This window comes from Etheostoma spectabile, chromosome 3, assembly GCF_008692095.1.
Source record: "Etheostoma spectabile isolate EspeVRDwgs_2016 chromosome 3, UIUC_Espe_1.0, whole genome shotgun sequence".
NCBI lineage: Eukaryota > Metazoa > Chordata > Actinopteri > Perciformes > Percidae > Etheostoma > Etheostoma spectabile.
This window is the reverse complement of record NC_045735.1, coordinates 30,444,315-30,464,994: the sequence shown is the minus strand read 5'-3', so window position 1 is coordinate 30,464,994 and position 20,680 is coordinate 30,444,315. Positions and strand designations below refer to the sequence as shown.

At 45.6% G+C, this 20,680-nt stretch overlaps 2 protein-coding genes and 1 long non-coding RNA gene across 9 annotated transcripts in view; 1 reads left to right on the top strand and 2 right to left on the bottom strand.

The window, feature by feature from the left end:
• The window catches only part of ehd2b (EH-domain containing 2b), an 11,403-nt gene extending 6,611 nt beyond the window's left edge, over nucleotides 1-4,792 (bottom strand). For both annotated transcript variants that reach the window (XM_032507508.1, XM_032507510.1), the window contains exons 1-3: nucleotides 4,398-4,792; nucleotides 2,777-3,258; nucleotides 1,513-1,689 (exon numbers count right to left, since the gene is read on the bottom strand). In XM_032507508.1, coding sequence (XP_032363399.1) covers nucleotides 1,513-1,689; nucleotides 2,777-2,997 — 398 coding nt within the window. In that variant the 5' untranslated portion in view covers nucleotides 2,998-3,258; nucleotides 4,398-4,792. The remainder of the gene's footprint in view (nucleotides 1-1,512; nucleotides 1,690-2,776; nucleotides 3,259-4,397) is intronic.
• Nucleotides 1-16,224, top strand: part of LOC116676716 (uncharacterized) — a 24,602-nt gene extending 8,378 nt beyond the window's left edge. Inside the window, exons 3-4 of the long non-coding RNA XR_004328812.1 lie at nucleotides 3,904-3,909; nucleotides 16,214-16,224. This is a non-coding gene — a long non-coding RNA (uncharacterized LOC116676716). The remainder of the gene's footprint in view (nucleotides 1-3,903; nucleotides 3,910-16,213) is intronic.
• On the bottom strand, nucleotides 5,274-20,565 carry bicra (BRD4 interacting chromatin remodeling complex associated protein). Of its 6 annotated transcripts, none has more exons than XM_032507465.1 (15): nucleotides 20,471-20,565; nucleotides 17,453-17,498; nucleotides 17,308-17,353; nucleotides 16,700-16,765; nucleotides 14,387-16,456; nucleotides 14,009-14,197; nucleotides 11,351-11,986; nucleotides 9,935-10,121; nucleotides 9,737-9,834; nucleotides 9,412-9,546; nucleotides 9,250-9,299; nucleotides 9,004-9,152; nucleotides 8,818-8,912; nucleotides 8,612-8,732; nucleotides 5,274-8,356 (listed from the first exon to the last, which is right to left on the bottom strand). In XM_032507465.1, exons 2-15 carry the CDS (start codon nucleotides 17,491-17,493, stop codon nucleotides 6,579-6,581), a joined length of 5,661 nt encoding a protein of 1,886 aa, XP_032363356.1. In that variant the 5' UTR covers nucleotides 17,494-17,498; nucleotides 20,471-20,565; the 3' UTR covers nucleotides 5,274-6,578. The 6 variants fall into 6 exon arrangements, with proteins under 6 accessions (XP_032363356.1, XP_032363362.1, XP_032363364.1 ...); XM_032507471.1 differs by having other exon boundaries at nucleotides 8,612-8,717; XM_032507473.1 differs by having other exon boundaries at nucleotides 8,612-8,714.
• Nucleotides 20,566-20,680: the final 115 nt, after the last annotated feature.

Sequence of the window (20,680 nt, the reverse complement as noted above, 5' to 3'; positions counted from 1 at the left end):
ATAGGAGTTTTGCTTTTAGAGGTTTTATTACTGAAATTATATGAAACCCATGACCGTACTAGTCGCAAATTCTTCCATTGTGTTACTTATGGATGGAATCGGAATCGTAGTTAACAAATTAGTCCCTGTTTTGCTAGGGAACTGCTGGGACCCCTTCAAGTATAGCCGGGCAATAGGGACAAAATTAAATATCACGACATTTATGACCAGCAGGGACGGTTGACAAATGGCGCTTTCACAAAATATGAACACAATGATATTCAAAATAAATAATCAGAGGTAGTGTGGATATAATGATAAAGTGGGTAAAGGCAAATAATAAAACCGCTAGAACAGTTTGGTAAGCTCAGAAAATGACATCACGTTACTGTGATGCAGCCTTTAAAAGCAGGAAAAGACAACACTTGTGTCATAACACGATATTACGATATTACAGCCCTGCCTTCAAGGACCCCTGGGGGGGGGTCCCCAGACCCAACTTTGGGAACCAGTGACCAATAACATTAAAGACTAAGTTCAGAGAGGTCCGTTTTGTTTGAAAACAGTGCAGAAGGACATCATCTAAATCATGTGGAAAATAGTTAACTCTCTAAAAAGCCAATGTGATCTAGACAGCAGATTGGAAGCTGCCCTCTCCAGCACCCCCCCCACCCCCCCCAACCCCTCACCTCTCCCTCCACAGGCCATTGTGTTCAAGCAGGCCTCTCATTGCTGAGGGCTTCCTGAAGGAAAATGAGCACCACAGCCAGAATCAAACAATAAGCCCCACTAATGATGTGTGGCTTACAACAACAACACCACTTCCTGCGACTTATGAACTTAACGAGCCCGCCGGTCCCAGAACAGGAAGTCAAAGCAAAAGGAGAGACGCAATTGCGTTCACAAACACACCCTGGCGAGGGAGATAGGGACTTTGGAAAACTGGCATCAGACATTTCACGTTAGAGCTCCATCAATAGTTGGACTGTGTGTTCACATCTAGCCTGCATGGCCATGTCCCTGACAGCTAACAGCCTTTTTTTTGTAATAACATGTGATTTCTTTGCAGTGGAAAAACATGCACAGAAATTTGGCCGCCCCCACAGTAAACAGAGCAGAGGAAAAAAAAACTTCAATGTTAAGCTTTCTCAGGTTTCCTGAGCCTTAAAACGCCTGTGACTTCATTTGTTTGTCTTTACACCGAGGGGCTGTGGCGCCCTCTGACCTCCTCTTTCAACGTGCGTACATGGCAGTTCCTATCTGCCATGTACGCATGAGCGCATCAGCTTTCATCACCCTCTCGGGCGATGTCGCTCCCTTTCTCCATTTTTCCACAAATAAGGAAAGTGCCTCCCCGCTCTGAAATTTGGCACAAGGACTTGAAATTCCAAAGAGCAAAAAAAAAAAAATGTTCTGTTATCTCTCCTTCTTGGGTTCTCTCACACAAAGTCTGTCCAGTTGATGCCAATATCTATCTGGCTCCCTGAGTGGAATCATTACACAACACACTGGGAATAACAGCCCTGCTCTCACCTGTTGAGAAAGGTGTTCCCAAAAGGGTTGAGTTTGCGGAAAGGCTTGTTGGGGTCTACGATGAGGGCGTTCCCGGGGATGACTCCCTCCACCTCCCCGTGCATGATGGCAGTGAAGCAGTCGGTGGTGGGTTCAGGTCCCACCCTGCTCCCAGGAATGTCCTGCTCCAGTAGATACCTGTCAATCACACATATAGCTCGAAATGATTTAAGTACTGGTTCTTAAATAAATTAAGCAATCACGCAAAAAATGTTAACAGTGAACAAATGGTTAATGCAGGACTGCAGGACCAAAACCAATAACTGAGGTTTCTGCATGTTTAAAGGAAGTTTTTCCTCGATGCTGTCGCACAAAGTGCTTGCTCTTGAGGGGGAAATGTTGGGTCTCTGTAAATTATATATATATATAGAGTGTGGTCTAGACCTGGGGTGTCAAAAATACGGCCTGTGGCCCATAACTGGACCGGCAAAGGGTCGAATCAGGCCCACTGGATGACTTTGCAAGTGTGAAAATTGCAGAGAAGTATTTAAAGCTTCAGTGCAAAACTTTTTGTTATTAATAAACATCTGTTACATTCAAGCCATGGCCAAATGAGTTGTTACAAAGCTAATTAAGACACAAGACTAACAGCTCCACACAACTCTCTCTGTATGCCTCAGTATGGCTATGTTCAGAAGATTGTGTTGTCCGGCGACTTTCCGTGCAGAAACTCAAGTGAAGATAATGACCTCTTCTGAAGAGTACATCATGTTTTTTTTAATCCTCCGCGTCCTCCTTGGCTACTAGCAAATGGAGGAGGGAGGGTTAGGGGGGGAGGGGGTGTTGGGGTGCCCAATCACGAAAGGCTTGTATCATGTGAACGCGCCAACAGTTTTGTTACTTAGAATTCCTAATGGGGGAGACAGAAACTCCACACTATAGCTTTAATTCCAATTCCAAATTTATCACTAATCTCAAACAACATCAGAGTTCTTTTTCCGTAATTTTTTGACTTTTTTCTTAAAATGTTACCCCTCTCCCAGGTCCGTAAAATTATTTTTGTTCCTACTATGGCCTTAGAACGCTGCCGTAGCAGAAGCAACTTGCGTTTGCCAACATCAAGCTGACAAGAAACTCCGAGGCAGATGGTTTCTGATCTTTCGGGAGAGCTTTACGGGTCTGGCCCGCTTTAGATCAGTTTAGGGGGATGTGGCCCATCAACTAAAATGAGTTAGACCTACTCTATCTGTGAAGTGTCCTGAGATGAATGGAATGGAAGTCTTACTTGATGAACGTTGTCTTTCCAGTGGAGTACTGTCCCACCACCAGCACCATAGGCTTGTTATCGAAGTCTGCATCCTCCAGACTGAGAGAGTGGAAGTCATGGAAACCATAGTACTCCTCCAGAGGCAGCAGCTTCTTGCGATATAAGGACTTGAGCCCTTCTGTCACGGTGCGAATCACCTCAGGCGCCTTCTTCACATTTTTTCTCCCCCAGCGCGACATGTTGACTGACTGACAAGAGGATAGGGAGCTTCTTACAACAAAATAAAAAATAAAAAAAAAGTGGCAGAGTGTGTCTGACGTTTGGAACTGTATTTCCTGCGGTTAAACCTTGGAGAACCTTCAGGTGTTTCCTGTATTTGTGTGAAGGCTGCTCACTTGTCCTTGAAACCTCCCGTGCACACGACGAGGAATGATAGGGCCGATGTTTTGTTTCAAGTCTTTCCCTTTGACAACAGTCGCCACACTGATCACTTTCAGCCCCTGTGATATGGACAGAAAATAAGACAGGTAGAGGTTAATACCAACAGAAAATGAGAGAGAGTCTATTTGGCAACAAAAAAAAAATGCATAGGGTTCTTGCATCTGGTAATCAAAGTCTGTCACAACCTAGAGTAGGGATGTGAAATCTGGAGTAAGCTTCAGCCCGCCAGGAGTCGGCCAAGCGTTGTCAGTGCATGTCTGGAAAAAGTTGGTGTTCACACTGGAAACCCTGCGTCAGGATCTGCACAGGCGCAGCTCATTTTCTTATAGTGAAATGAGTATGGCATCCCATTTATCCCCCTGAAGTTCCTTTTAGTCAGACATGGAACGTGTGCATGGCTTAACTGTTCATTTAATGGAGAAAAAAAATCTCATCGGAGGGTGGTCAATACATGGAAAGACAACGGTAACCCTTTTATTACTGTAGTCTACATGAATGGAAAGACTGGATTAGGAATTGAAGGCACAACTCATTATGAGAAGCAGACTGACACAAAAGGCACAGAGGTAAGACACGTGTCAGCAGACATTCACTCATCTGTGGAGAGCTTCCCTTTTGCAAATCCCTTTAAAAAAAAAAAAAAGAAGAAAAAAAAGAAATCTGCCCAGAGGAGAATAGGCAACACAGTCCTGACATGTCACAAGACCAGTGTGGAAAGACTTCTTGTCAAAATGGCGAACTCTGGATATCTACAGGAGAGACATTAAATGCGGTTTGCCCGCCATTACATACAAAAAAGCACTGTGCCAGCCAAGCTGTACGAGTTCCAGTTGCTCTATAAGCTCCCGGTGACATTCGTCTCAATCTCTGGGATCAACTTTGAAAGTTTAAGGGTGGTGGAAAATGCCTTGTGGGTTTGTGCACCACAATTGCAACAGTGTTGGCCTTAGAAGCAGAAATGTAACATGCAGGAGCAACAAGTAGCAGGGGAGTCATACTTTAATATCCAAATGAAGAAATGGAAAAAAAAGCCGTACAAAAACTTAAAACCCAATCATTCTGCAGCCAAGTCGTGACTCGAAACAGAACCAAGTCTCAGTTTCCACTACTTTATAACAATCTGGATAATATTTGAGTACAAGGTCAAATACAAGGTGATTATCATAAGCAATGTTAAAGTTAAAAAAAGAGTATTTACCAAGTTATTATGAAGAAAGCACAGAGTCAAAGCGTCTCTCTCTCTCTCTCTCTCTTCAGTCCTGCCCTCTGGAGCTTGGAAAATATTTGGACTTGAGGAGACAGAAGCAGTCTCTTAGAGGAGCTGCTGCTACATGTATAAACCCCTGAGAGCAGCGAGATTACAGACGATCCTTCTTCTCCGGGGGTTTAATGTATTTCAGATGAGCTCCAAATCTGGCCAAAGGTTCCTCACTCTGCTTGCTGAAAGAGCACAAGTCAAACAGTGAGACACAGACACACCGCACTGAGGCCAACTTACTCACTCTCCCCTGGCTTGCTTCTCCAACTTTAATGCACCTCCTCCTCAAGGGATGCCTGGCAACACTGTGGGTAGCACAAACACTCTGCTCAGGGCAGGGATGAGCACAGCTGTGGTCAGAGGGCGGGGACCTGGAGGAGGGGTGTTGAATAAATAATTTGGGTGGAGTCTTTTTTTTTTTTTTTTTTTTTTTTAAAACATGACATACCTTCAGTGTTCTTATGCATATTGTGAACGATAACAACCACGTGATGCACCCCTCCAGCTGTAGCCTCAAACTCCTCTGTGATTTTCATTTGGCATTTTTTTTTTTTCCTTCTTTCTACCAGAACTACTGTAACCCGTCACACATCTTAAGATGCGACCCCCCCCCTCTTGCTCCTCCCAAAACTCTGTGAACCTTCAGGCGATGATGCGCACAAACCAGCCCTACTTTTCCATTTCCATGCACCGCCTGCTGGCAGTCTGTTAGAAAACACACCCGGCCCCATCCCCATCACACGGCACTCCTCAGTCATGATTAGTCATTCAAAAGAATGTAACCCTGAAGCTAGACAAAATGACTAGAGGACCTGCGATGTTTCATAAAAGAAGCAAGGTTTAATTTACAGTTTTACTAAATGTACATTTCTTTTTAAAAAGTGTCATTATACACAATAAATACAATACAAAATTAATCTGTAATACTATACTTCAAATTCTCTTACGGTCTTTTTGTACATTATTATTGTTCCTTTTTTCCCCATTTCAATGCTTGTGCTGCGTTTGTGTTTGAATTGTCCACCAGGCTTAAAAAAACAAACAAACAAAAAACAAACAGATGGGAGGCAGGGATACAGTGGCAGAAAGATGACACACACTGACTGAGAACACAGAAAATGAACAGTTAAAACTGGCCTGCCCCCTGCTGACTGAAAGCATAAAGTCCTAACCTGGCAACAAAAGCTACAGGGGGACAGGTGTGTATATATATGTGTGTGTGTGTGTGTGTGTGTGTGTGTGTGTGTGTGTGTGTGTGTGGTCTAAAAAACAAGAACCTGGAAAATCACCATCAACATTAGAAGCAGAAAAGAACTGAATTTCCTTACATTTCATTTACATCTTGACAGCACAGGACTACAGTACCCAAGAGAAGGAAAACAACTTCACAATTTTTCAACAAATGATTTTCTCGACATGTTTTACTTGCATGCATGTGATATGAAATGATGGAGGTTGAGGCCAATTGATTTTTCCAGACAAAGGATAGTTGCCTTGTGAGCAGTGTGACTAAGGAAATGGATTCTTGACAAAGAGGTGGCTGTGTCAATTTCGCATGTGCTGTTTTGCATCTGTAGGGCAGCAATATCGTTGTGACAAGAGAATCACATTTGCCTGGTAAGGGAAGACACTATGTATTGTGCCGTTTTGCAGTATGAACCTACTTATATTCTCTTCTGTCTCTCAGCTGCAGGTGGCCAAGTTAAATAAAAATAAAAAAACTTGTTGACTTCTTGTTTAAATGAGCTGACAGATGCTCATTGAGACACCGTTTAAACCAGCAGACAAACCGCTGTGGATGAGAGACTGGTGCTCAGGCCACATGAAAGGAATGTAGGGATACTAAATGAGAATGAGAAAAAAGAAAAGATCAAAAGTGAAAAAGGAAGAAAGAAAACGAGAACATTGTTATCTTATTTCATCACGGCTCTACCTCCGGCTCTAAATGACAAAGAAATGTCTGGACAATTCAAATGGACAAACAAAGCCAACACAGCCTGGAAGAGTAGTACAGTGATACTGTTTTCAGTGTACCACCACCACCACCACCCCTCCCCCGCGCCTCCACCTCTGTCTCTCAGTCACTCCCTTTTGTCAGTCTGGCCTGGGGCAGAGGGGCTGTTATCTGCTTTGAGTCTGGGACACCAGGCTGCCATTGTGGCCACGGCCACCGACCTGAGGGTGCTGGGCCAGGGAGGACGATGCGGAGGCAGAAGAGGAGGGTGGTACTGAGGGTCTGTGGGATGAGGCTGCCAAGCCCCCGGGGCGCTGGCTTTGGTGTTGCTGGGACCTGCTGTGGCCCCCTTTAATGTGGTGGCCGCGGGCGGAGGGCTCCTGCTGCAGGTTCAGGATGCTGTCGATGGCACACTGCAGGTGCTCGTTCAGAGAGTCGTCCGGGGGGCTGCCGCTGGAGAAGCTGGCGTTGTCCATGTCGGGGGAGTCTGACTTGCAGCGTTTGGCAGGAAGCAAAGAGTCTCGCGTGAAGGAGGACTCTGGGGAGGGAGGCCCAGGGGCATGCTGGTCCATTCTGAATGTCCCGCCGGCCCTATGTCTGTTTTTCCCACTCGTCCTCTTGTATTTACTCACATCTGTCTCTTGGTCTGTTTGCTCCTCCCCTCTCTCCTTGGCCCCCTCCCGGTCTGGGAGCTGTGGGTGATGGTGGTGCTGTGTGGTTTTGATTCCACGGTTGAACACCTCGTCCATTTCGTCCAGCCCCTGCATTGCACTCCTTAAACGGCCCGTTTCGTGGCTCGACTCTGTGTGGGTATGCGAGGCATCTCTGCCTCGTTTCTCCACCTTCACACTGGCTATAACTGTCCGCTCTGAGGGGGGGGATGAGGCATCGTGCTGGGGGGGTGATGGCGTGGGTCTCGGGTAGGACAAACTTTCGTCTCCCCCCCCTGGAACACCGGGTCTGACCCGGGGACTAATGTTTTCCCGGTAGGTTTTCCTAAGGGGGAGACGGCATGTTGTCTGCGAGGGCGTGGCAGTGGAGGCAGAATTGTGTTTGACCCCGCCCCCGTCGTGGTGCTCCAACGACCCATTCACTTGAGTGGAGGAGGAGGAGGACAACGACCAAGTGTGGGAGGTAGAGGTAGAGGAAGATGGGGCTGCGTTGGGGGGAACAGTACCTCTCAGTGGCGGGTTAGACTGAGTGGTTGCTGTGGTAACCAATGAGGCAGAGGAAGCAGTGCATACGGGAGACTGAGTTCTAATTACTGTGGGAGGGGAAGTTGACAGTGGGCGGGGCTTTGGGTGCAGTACAGCAGCCTGGCCCTGGGGCTGAGTCTGAGGCTGGGATGTGGACTGGCCGCTCTGCTGGGGCTGAGGTGTGTGCACAGGGTCTAAGGCAGTGTTGTGGACCACCTTGCTGAACCCTGTCTGGTCCTGCTTGATCTTCAGCTTCAGGCCTATTCTCCTGCGAGCCTCGTAGGTCTTCATAGGCGGTTTGCTGGTTCTCTGCGGGAGGGCGTCATCGTCGTCGGGCGATGCTGCCGGAGCGCGACTGAAGGAGGAGCTCTGGCCGGCGGGTTCGGCCAGCCTGCCCACTGCAACTGGAGGTGGGGGACCGCCGCTGGACCAGGACACAGAGGCTCCGCCTCCGCCATGCTTGATGACCAGTTTGGTAGGGGGGAAAGGGGTGGCGGTGGGGGCGGGAGGAGGTGCTGGAGCTGAAGCAGGAGCAGGGACTGGAGCGGAAGCAGGAGATGGAGACGGGGTGGGAGCAGGAGGAGGGTTTGGGGCGGGGTTTGAGAGAGGGGCTGGGACCGGCGCTGCAGGCGCTGGAGCAGGGACAGCGGCGGCTACGCCTCCACTCGCTGATGTGGGCTCAGCAGAAGGTGCTTTCTGTTGGGATGAAACTGCATTCTCCAACATGCGCGCATTTGCCACAAACTCCTCTGCAATGAAACAAACAGATTTATATCGTTAGCATACCTTAATTTAGATCAAAACAACCACAAAACAAGGGTCGGGAATCATTTATTTTCTTCCCCCGCATTTAAGTGGCACCGACATTAGGCACAGAAATCCGCGTTGCTATTCGGTGCGGTAGATATCGGCCGTTTAAGAACCATAACCGATTTTGGCAATATCTGTTTTGGTACCCAACCCTACACAAAACTCATGTATGGCCACAAACAGTGCTAGGGTACCTGGTCTCTCCTTGGCCAAAATCCTGTCCTGGCTCAACGCAATCTTCTCCTCCTGAATGAACATCCGGTCAATCATCACCATCTCTGCCGAGGGGCCCAGTCTCTGCTCGGGTTTAAACGCCAACAATCCCATCAGTTCAACATCAGTTCAGGAAGAGGAACACGACTGGAATGCATATGGTGAGAATGCTGGTTTATAAACTTACTTTTGACTCCGCAAAGAGCAGGTAGCGATACTTATCCAGCATCGCCTGGGTCCTTTTCAGCAGATGGCAGGAGACCGTCTCAAATTCATCGTCCACTATGCAAGAGAAACAACCCGTTCATGAAGACTGTGAATTAGGGAAAATATGGTACCAAACTGTTGCACAGGGAGCTATGGATTGTGTTACCTTTCTGATAATCTTGAGAAGAGTTGGCAGTTCCCTGGTAGAGATGGTAAGGCAGCAGTCTGTGCATCGTGTCCTCAAAAGAGTAAAAAGGGGCACTGTAGTTTGGGTGGAGCACTGAACCCTGCTGTTTCCTCAGCTGTTCCAGCATCCTGCAGTGTGGCGTGGATAAAGAAATACGGTTTAGAAAAACTGCGTTACGAGACAGGTAATGTAAGGCAATAAAAAAAATGCATTCGCGGCACACACCTGGCTTCTTTGCTGGGCTCTGCACTGAAAGGCATCTTCATTGTTGTTGTCTGTGACGTGAACAAACGTCAAACAAAGAGATTACACCTTCCGGCTGAAGCTTAAAAGTGGGAGGCAGTTTTTTTAGGACCTTGCTAACAACATGCAGTGACAATCCTTTACCTGAGTTTGTACTGGAGCTGGGGGCTGTGGAGCAGGCATTTGAGTAAGACTAGTACCTAACACCTGTATCTGCATCCCACCTTTCCCCAGAGTCATCCCTCCCACTGAGCTGATCACCCCTGGCTTTGGCTGAACCTGTAGGAAAAAAGAAAAAAAAAAAAATCAGGAAAGAGACGGTGACAAAATACATTTAAGTACACATTTTTTTTAAACCTTTTAAAACTCAGTATTGAATTGTGGGAGATATTAATACCGCTAGCTCACAGTGCACAATGACCACCATGCATATCCTAGAAAGGAATTGGCTTCGAGATGTGATTTGTACCTGTGCAGGCTGGTTAAGGCTGGAAGGAGTGACAGTCTGATTCGCCATTGCTCCAGCTGGCCCTTGGGCTCCTGAGAATACCTGTAAGTCACTTGAAGCTAAAACGAGAGGAAACAAACCATTAAAAAAAAGGGAACTACTTCAAGGTGTGCACAGGGTGCTGCCATTGGGAATCATTGGGGATAAACTGTGTCGAACCTGTAGCCGGTGTTTTGACGAGCACCGACATCTGCTGCAGCACTGAGGGAAGCTGAGCAGGCGGACCAGCGCTGGCCGATGACGCAACCACCCCTTTATCAACAGGCACGTCTTGCTGGGAGCTGAACGGACCGGCGGCTTGAGGCTGAGCAGCCTGCTTGGCCTGCAGCACGATGCTCTGCTGCACCTGGACACACATCAGGACAGTTCAAGCCTAGCCGTCTCTCTCCTGCTTTGTACTGGTAAGATGATCAATCAAAACGATGCTCACTAGGGCAGAATGATTAATCGTTTTCAAATCGATATTGTGATGTGAACGAATGGGTTTAGCTAATCGCAAAGACCACGGTTAATAAAATGTGAATTTAAAAAAAAAATATTTGGTTGAATGTTTGGTGCAACATTTGGTTTCACATGTTTTATTCCTCCTCTCACTCCTCCTCCACTGTTTTTTCGTGAGATAAAGGCTGGAATAGAGTTACATATCCCATTGTTTACAGAAATGTCCTTGTTTTTTCAATTATTTTGTGTTGCATTTTATAACATGATCTTAGAAGGTGCAATATTTAGATAAAACACTAAGTGAATCGTAATATCTGTATGGAAAAACGCAGTTTGATTTTTTTACCCCAAAATCGTTCAGGCCTACATTTCACCCATTCTTTCTATTATACTATGTTGAGATGTTTCATTGACCATTGCAATATATTCTGTTAAATTAGGATTGTATAGCAATATATCTGCTGCTATTTAATCACATCAGTGTCACTTTATCGCATGGATTATGTCCATCTCTGTTGTTTTGGTTGTACTGCTGCAACAACAACCGAACGTCCCCGTCTGGGAACAATAAACGTTTACCTTATCGCCGTAAAAGAGTAGGAAAACATATCAGGTTGCAAGTAGCAGCTTATGGGATGTTTTTGGCTCTTAAATGGTGGAAAATACACACAGCCACATATATGCATTGCCTGTATTACATTCTACAACAGTACGAGCTGTATCAGATAAAACACAATATACAGTTAATTTTGTTCATCATATATACTCCGATTCCAGCTTGTTAAATGTGAATATGTTGTAGTTTCTTCTCTCCTCCGTGACAGTAAACCGAATATCTTTGAGTTGTGGACAAAAAAGACATTTGAGGACTTCATCTTGGGCTTTGGGAAGCACTGATCACCATTTTCTGACATTTTAAAAACCAAACAACTAAACGAGTAATTGAGTTTATGATTGACAGGTAAAATGACAGAGAAAGTCATCGCGCAGATTTACTGGGATACAACAGAGTATCAAAAAGCAGCATGGGATGTCAAAATACACAAGACTATTTTACTGGAGAGACTGCTCATTGCGTGCATATTCCACAAAAGGTTTTCATGAAGAGACGTTCGCGGTGAACTGGGACTATACCTGGTGTAGCTTGTCCAGCAGCTGTTTCTGCTGAGGCGAGGGCTGGCTGATGGCCGACAGCGTCTGAATCTGTGCAGCGACTAGTTGCAGGTGGTGCTGGTGCTCTGCCGTCAGGCCCGGGATTGGAACCTGGGCTTTGACCACAGCAGCGGCAGAAGTGCTGACAGGAGGAGCGGTGAACTGGTGTGGGGCGGGCGGCGCAGAAGGAGGCGGCGGCTTGGGCGACTGGGACAGCGGAGGCATGTCTTGTTGATAAGGGGCGGGCTGAGAGGCAGGCCGCGGCTGAGGCTGCAGCTGCAGCTGAACCTGAATGTGTGCGTGCTGGGGCTGTGTGTGCTGCTGCTGGCCCTGCGGAGCCGGCTGGGGGGATTCGGCCATCTGGTTGTGGACAATAAAGAGCTGGGGGTGAGAGGAGGGGGTGCATGAGCGGGAGGGCGTTTGGGACTGTGGCTGCGGCTGGGAGGGAGGACGCGACTGCTGCTGATGGTGCGGTGACTGGATGTGCTGGCTCAGAGTGAGAGGAGAGTGGGAAGGTTGCGGGCTGACCGCGACTGGGGGCGCCGAGGAGTGAGTGGACAAGGCCGGGGAGGGGGACATGCCCTGGATCAGGGACTGCTGATGTCCACTGGAGGGCACCTAAAGAAGTGGAATTACTTGTTTAGTTCAAGAATGCAGACAAATATTTTAACACAGGAGGAAATCAAAAGATCAAGTGCAAAAATCACACACTCCAAGTTCTGCATGCACACAGTGTATATAGTAAATATGATTAATAGTACATAGTTAAACATTTGACTAGATACCTAATAGGGCTGGGCGATATGGTTCAATATCAGAATCTTAACAGGAATCCAAATATATTTTGCAATATGCATGCGAATGCATGCATGATAATATGACAAGTTCCTGAAATGATGTTAAATACAATGACTTAACTATTGTTATGCATTTCATAAGACATAACTCTTTACACATGTAAAACAAACCCCTCAATAACTTATTATTGTTGGGGTGTAATCATACTTTGCTTCAAATTGTTGATTTGCACAGCGGTAAAATGGTAACACATGATCAATATCACAATTCCACTGAAAAATCATTATATGGAATTATCGCCCAACTCCCGATTGAAAATCACACAAACGTGGGTAAAACGACATCAAACAATACAAAAGCAAAGTGAATTTAGTAATCTAGTAGTTGCTGAACTAAAGGTAGAAAAAGCCCACTGTTTTTTTTTCTAGCATTTGAGGAGGATTACACATAAAAGGGGAGCAGTGATCAGTTGGCGAGCCAAAAAAGAAAAAAACAGTTGACAAAAGCAAGAAGTCAAGAGATCAGCAGGGCTGTGATGGAGACGTAGGAGGTGATCTGAAGACTGCAGGGACTGGGGACAAGGGAGCATGAATTATTGTTTGGGGGTACAACACTGGTCCGACCACAGGTCACAAGGGGGAGCGGCAGATGAGAGTCTAAACTTTAAGTACGGTGTTGAGGGGTGTGGTTGATTGATCAGTCATTGGCCAGTAACGCAACAGATGAAGGTGAGATGATTGAGTGTTAGTAAAGAGGTGAAGGAGTTGCACTTGGCACCTTGGTAGCTCTACTGTTAAAAGCATGAGCATGGTTTTAGTGTTCTGTTACAAAATACAGAAAGTGGAATGGATAAAAAACATACCAAATTAGTTTGACAATTTCACTTAAAGCGCCCATATTATGCTTATTTCCAGGTTCTGGTTGTACCAGAATAGGTTTACATGGTTTTATTTTCAAAAAACATATTTTTGTTGTAATGCACATTCCTGCAGATCCTGTTTTCACCCTGTGTGTGTTTAGGTCTCTGTTTTAGCTACAGAGTGAGACATTTCACTATCTATACTATCTTTGTTGGGAGTCACACATGCGTAGTAGCTACAGTAGGTAAGATCACATCAGCTAGATAACTTTCTCCAACTTTGGTCAGTCCAAGGCAGGATTAGCTGGGAGACTGTTTCTAGACGAGGGACATTGTGGAATACCTGCAGAGCAGGGACGTGGAGGTAGTTCTTTGGTAGAGGATTGTAAACTAGTGTGTGTTGTAGCAGTGTTTTGCCATTGAGAACGAGCTAGCATGCTAGCGCTAGTATGTGCTACAGCTAGCCACCTCGTCTCCTCTAGTGACGTAGAAGCCATGCAGATTTGGAACAGCTCACCCGGAGACTGAAGACAGAGGACATTCAGAAACCTGAATCTCACTCAAAAAAGCATGCATAGTTTTTTTTCAAGTTTGTATGCGTGTGGAAGCACCAGAGACACAAAATAACTAACACAAAATGATTTTTTTTCCCTAATATGGGTACTTTAAAAACAAGAACTGGACTTTGACATTCTATAAGAGGTGCACACAGCTATGTCGCAAAAGGACAAACTGACACACCATACATGTGGAAAACTGACCATGCCTTTACATATAACAGAGCGGTGTTAGACACACACAGAAGCTGCAAGCGAGACAATTTTGAGCTTAGGAATTGCATAGCAACTGTGAGAGCCAATGAAGCAATGACTAGTGCAGAACAGAAGGACAGAGCAATGACAGGGAAAGGTAAGATACCCTAACATTGTGGCGGCAGCAGCAGCAACAAGTGGGCGGGGCTTAACATAAAGGGGCATTTCTACCTGCTTTACCACTGCTGTCATGTGGGAGGGGCCAGGGGGAGGGCTGTGGCTCAGACCCACCCAAGAGTCAGTTAATTGGCTGTCATGGACAGAGGGGGCCGGAGCAGTGACGCTGTTGCTGCTGACGATTACAGACGCTGGAACGCCAGCAGAGGGGGTGGACTCATTCTCTGTTTGGTGGTGCTGCTCCTGATAGGAGTACATTTACCATTTCAGGACGAGGGAGGGAAAGGAGGAGGGGGATTGGAGGGAAGGAGGAGTAAAATAGTAAACCATAGAGGGTGAGACCAAGATAACACTCCGTGCATGTTATTTTTTAAAGACAATGTTAAACTGTACACAATTAAAGCACACACATGCAAAGAATGGAACACTGACCTGTTGCAGGAACATCTGCAGAGACTCTTGGCTCAGAATCATACTGGAGCCCTGGTTGGTGAACAGTAACCTCCCTGGACTATGCTGCGCCTGATGGGGGACCAGCCCCACTGCTGTGACAGAGGACGAGGTGGGCACAGACATGGACGGAGAAGAGGAGGGTACTGTGGTAGCCGTGGACACACAGGATGCCGTTTGCATGGCGAGGATAGAGGACTGTGGTGCATGCTGCTGAGTGGGATGAGCAGCCTGGTCCGTGGAGCTACCCAGAACAGTAACACACTCTCCGGGCTGGCCCGGAGCCATGGTTGCTGCTCCTGTGCTGCTGGGGACTCCGCCTGGCTGAGGCTGCAGGGCTGGCTGAAGGCTGACTGCGGGGCTCAGCCCCTCCACCTGACTGAGCATGGTCAGGGAGTTCTGGATGGGCATGCCTTGTATGACTGTCTGGGCATGACCTGAGACAGTGTGGGTCTGTGTCTGGCTTTGACTCTGGGCCAACGAGACGGGCATTTGAAAGAGGGTGGGCGTGCCCATCTGGCCAGGCTGGAGCTGGATAGATCCAGAGAGGATGTGGGCAGCCCCGGGGTGGCCCTGTGAAGTCAACACCTGGCCCAGGTTGATGTTCTGGTTTGCAGTTAAAATCTGGTTTGCAATGAGCTGTCCACCAGGACCCTGACTAGTTATAATGTGCCCCCCAGGGTGCTGGGTCAGGATCTGCCCACCTGCTTGTAGTTGTGGCAGGAGGAACTGGTGGTTCTGACCTTGCAGAACAGTCTGAGAGGGAATTACGATGCCCTGTTGGTTTAACAAGTGTACACTAAGAGGCTTGCCCGATGGTTGTGCTGCTTGTTGCTTGAATAGGGTTTGTTGAAACTGGGGGCCTTGTGTTGAGGCCTGAGTACTCAGGACAACGTTAGAACCTGGCTTTCCTGTCAGGAAGGCTACATTCTGAGCAGCAGAAACTGGAATTTGCTGCAGCCCTAGAGCCTTGTGGGCATCGTTCTGCAGCGGTTGGGGTCCTGGCTGTGACTGCTGCTGCTGTTGTTGCTGTTTGAAAAGTTTCGGTTGAATGGCTCCCCCCTGTGGGGGTTTAGGCTGAATGGGTGTTGGTGTGCGCTGGATGATCACGTTCTGCATGATTTGGCCTTGGTTTTGCGTCTGGTGTCCAATTCCTGAACTTAGAGTGGTGCTGCCAAAGCCCACTAGCCCAGCAGGGGTCATTGTGCCGCCACTGCTGCTGTTTGTGCTGCTGACACAAACAGCCGGTCCATTTAAAGCTGGAGATCCCAAAGTGGCTTTGTTACCTTGGATCAGAAGTCCACCCCCTGAGCCTCCAAGCCCTGCCTGAGAACCAGCACCTGATACATCTTGCCCAGACTGGTGCAGCTGGTATCCACCCATGGCCTTAGCTAGGATTGGCTGCCCAGACTGATTGATAGTCATGACTGTGGGCTGACCCACAACCTGAATCTGTCCGATACCCAAATGTCCAGACTGACTCCCATTAGGAAGAGCTTGGAGACTTGAAATGGGTTGAAGTGTCACATTTCCCAGGCCCACAGGCTGCATAAATGGCTGAACACTAATGGCCTTGTTCATGACCTGGGATTGGAGTTGAAGGCCCTGTTGAGCAAGCACTGACCCCAGCATGTCAGCTGCAGCATTGGGAGGAGTAGCAGTGGTGCTCGGGCCTGACCCAGGGAAAATTGCTGCTGCTCCCCCAACACCTATGCCTACACCAACAGCAGTGCCTCCAGCCCCAGAGAGGCTGGCATCAGGCAGTGTCTGTACCACCTGCGTAAGGCCTGGAATTCCAAAGGAGCCCAGGTCCAGCTCAGCCTCTGCCTCCTGTAAGCTTTGCTCTGTGATGTTTGCTTCAGCCAAGCTCTGCTGCAGGATGTCGCATGGCTCGTGATTTGTCCCAATGCCATTGCTCCCACTTTCACCACCTGGGGATCCTCCCAGGATGTCATCATCCTCCAGGAAGTCCAGGTCAACACTGACTCTGGGTAGGCCGGCCGGCTCATTGGCCGACAGCTGGACTGCAGGCTGGACCTCTGGAACATGGCCCTTTAAAGGAAAGCGGGAAAGAAGTGAAACCAGGTGATGGATGAATCTGATGGCTAGATGTGATGGAGAGAAGTGTACCTGAGTCAACACTGAAATGCAGACATGAAACCCCCACAAAAAACCCTCTTGCAAATCAAAGCTTGTAGAGTGTGGATATGTTAGTGGAAAGGGAGGGTATTTGGAGATGCATGCTACACAGATGGATAGAAAACAGGAGGAGGAGGATTGGGGGATTTTACTCACCCCAGTGGTAGAGAAGAACGAGCTGGAGGGGTCACTCGAACCATCCAATAGGTCGTCAGTGTCCAACTACAGACACACCCACCCAGGATAGGACAGACAGAAACCAAAGGCACCCAAACCAGCAGGCAAAAGCCACCAGGACAGAGAAACAGAGACCATCAAACAGAGGAGGAAGGCAAGGAAAGGACAGAAAATGGTCCAGAGAACCCAGATTGTAAAGAACCAGTGAAAAGATAAGCGACAGAAGGGCAAAATGAAAGGAATAACACAGGGTTGGGAAGCGTTAGTATCAGGATTTCTCATTTTGTGAATTAGCCTCATAAAAAGGGAAGGCGGGTTGAAACCATAAATGGTGCAATCAAAAAGCAAAAACAACCATTAAGCCAAGGAAGCAGTAACAAAAAGAATAAAGGAAAAAGCAGTGAGGGAAGTGGGTTTCAGGGTGCATCGTGTAATCCAAAAGTGACTTAAATACAAAGTCATGCGGGCCCCAACTAAAATGCACACAATTAAGACTCCTCATCACAATTACAAACCCATTTTATAAAGCTATAAATCACATGCCTAACATGTGGTTTTATTCAGTTTTATTTCTCTCTCATACTCACATGGGTCTCAGATCCATGAAGAAAGTCATTGAGAGCTTCTGGGTCACTGCAAGAGAAAACAATGTGATTCACAACGGTAAGAAGAGTCAAAGTTGTGAGAGTTCAATATAAAACTGGTCTTGCATTGCATCACACAAAAACTTACCAAATTACATCTAGAAGGCACCTGCCGTCTTCATCATCCATGACAACTGTAAGGATTAAAAACAGGTTTAAAGTCCACTGATTGTTTCATTATCAATACTTCTTTAAAAAACAATAAAAAACAACAACATTATCCCTTCCCAAAATTAATATTTCCAACATATGCACAGTTCTATTTCTATCATATATATTTTAACACTTTTTTGTGTGCTATTCAAGCTAGCTCCATAGTTAGGTATTTGGTTGTTTATTGGGACAGTGAGGTGCTGATTTAGGAGGAGTTATCCACATCTGATGATACAAACCTGCAAATGTTCCTCTAAGTGTTATAAGGAGCAACGTAACATGGTTATTCACGACCAACAATCATTGTATAGTCAAGAACAAAAATGACTTTTGTTGGCTTCTTCAAGCAAAGTTCTGCACAATATACTTATGTAATTATTATTTAAGCATGGATGGTTCTCTTTCTGCTGATGCTAAACTGCTCTTGTACTAGTAGAGCTACAAAAGATGAATCAACTTTCAACTATTAAATTATAGGCCAACTATTTGGATAATAGATTAATTGGTTTAAATCATGTTTTATGAAGAAAAAAAATCTCTGATTCCAACTTCTTAAATGTGACTACGTTCTAGTTTCTTCTCTCCTCTGTGACAGTAAACTGGGTATCTTTGATTTGTGGAAAAAAACAAGACATTTGAGCATGTCATCTTGGGCTTATATATCTATTTTTATTTTTATTTTATTTTTTACAATTTTCTGATATTTTATAGACCAAACAACTAATCCAATAATCTAGCAAATAATCACCAATGAAAAGAAAGTGGTAGCCCTATTTACTAGTGCTAGGAAAAAACACCCAATATACCACAGAAGACGGTATTATGATCCAAATAACTTTTTAATTAAGCTTCTTAATTACTCTTCGATGGTAGTTGGTTAATTAGCTGATACCAAGTACTGATCCAATACCAATGTTTAATTAAAAAGCTTCAGTATGTGGAAGTAGGTCACTTTTGGTAATGTTTTTTATATGTTTTAGCAATTTTTGCTCGCTTTTTCTGCCTTTTTTCTTTGATGGTTAAGTTTCTTTTTTGGGGCTCTATGACGAGCAAGCTGTAAATGAGAAGAGTATATGAGACGTGCAATAACATAGTCAAAGGTGTCTGACATTTTTGGATTAAATAAAAACATGTCAATAAACTAAACATGTATGGCCCTTGATGTGATTTTAGTTTTCCAGTGTGGCCCAAAGTGAAACTGAGTTTGACACAGCTTACACATGCACACTTTCCTAAATTTGTATAACAAAATGTAACAAATAAATATGTACATATAAAAGTACTGAATTTGTTATTAAAATAATTAGGCCCTTGTGTACAAGAAACTTGCTATTTTTTTATTTTTTTAAATGAACAGGAATCATAATTTAGCAACACATTGTTCATGACTCCAATCCCAAAAAAAAAACAGGAATTAAAATTCCAGTATATAAACAAAGAATTGAATAGATCGGCCCCATTGTCAATGATATAGCCGAACCAGCTATTTGAGTCATTAATCGGCCCAATATCTGAGGTCAGTATCGGATCGAAACATCCCTAGTTTATATTTTGTTTATTTTTACTCTTTCACACCTAGTACCGAAACTGCTGTTGGCCTACAACAATTTCACTCAGGACAAATAAAGTTTTATTTTATTTTAGTATGTTTTGTTTAAAATCAATGCGTGAATAATTTCTTTAATCCACAATTCTATTTCACATTCAAAAAATTAGTAATAATGACTCAAAGCATTACATGTAATGCTTTGAGTCATTATTACTCATTAGGCCCTAAGTGATGCATCACGGCCTCCAGATGTCACACATCTCTGGAGCTTGCAGTAGGTATTGTGAGAATTAAGCAGAGAAAGAGGCAACTATGCCACTACATAAAAACGTATAATCATGACAGCAACATATGGGTTCAGAACACACAAGACCGTCTTTATCATCAGTTGTAAGTTAACAAGTATTTCTTTGAATACATACACTGAATAATAACAAGAAAACCTTCTAAACAAACCTGCTGTTATGAACTCAAGAGATCAAGCAGAAGTTATGTTTGCTACCACTGAGAAAACAGCGGCTGGCAATACACAACAAACTGAAAACGCGCGGTTTTCACACAACCCGATATTTAGAGTGCTGGTTATCCCTTTAATAAGTCTTAACAAATGTGCATAACACTCCCAGCTAAACCAAAACAACAAGTCAACAACATGCCCAAACACAAATATAACCGTGGTTATGAGGGGGGCGCATCCCCAGTTGCCGCTCTAAAAAGCAGTGGATTGTAGCCATTACTCGGTCAGAGCAGTCAGTGCGCAGGATATGAATGGATACTGCAAGCGGCTTGCTAGTTGCTATATGCTAGCTAGTGTTTTCAAATAGCGTTTGCATGCATATTTGGCCGATTCGTTACAATACACAGTATATAACAGCTACGCGACTGACTTAAGACTCTAATTTTATTAAACGTTTAATTTCATAACCCTGTTTCACCTCCATTTCCAGCATTTTGATGCATCTGGGTTGCATTTCGTTAGCCTAGCTAGCTAGCCTGCTAAGCCAACCCAGCTATCAACAATATTCAGACGCACAGCTAGCTTGAGCCTTTGACATTCAAAACAAACCACCGAGTGACACAATTTTAACACTCGTACTGCACAGCGGCACCTCAATTCAACCGAGACATAATAGTACTGTTTGCTTAGAAGTGTAAACGCAATTGCGTAGCGAGCTATCTCTCTCCTTGCAAGCAAAATATGAGTAAATGTTGGAATAGTCTTGGATGAGGGGGTATGCTTGGGAATTCGGTTGAAAATGGCTATGTTTGCCTGGACGTGCAGCAACGTGGCGTTTCGGTTACAATAGCTGTGCAGTTTGCGGCATCGCTGCAGTGCGCGAATATTGCAGCTTTGTTACAGTTATTTGGATTAATAGAGAAATCTCTACATTGTAACAAACTCACCCGAGACGATAGCGGTGCAGGCAGCGCGGGGTCTCCAGGACAGCCTCGCACGGGCTGCTGTACAGGACCCAACTACAGGCAGGAAACAGGAGACTTCCGTTTTGCCTGAGTGAAATCTTCTACTTCTTCTTCCTGGGGTTTTAACTGTAGCTTGTATCCTTAATGCTGCACTACTGACATCTTCTGGAGTTAGTTAACTCGTACAATGTC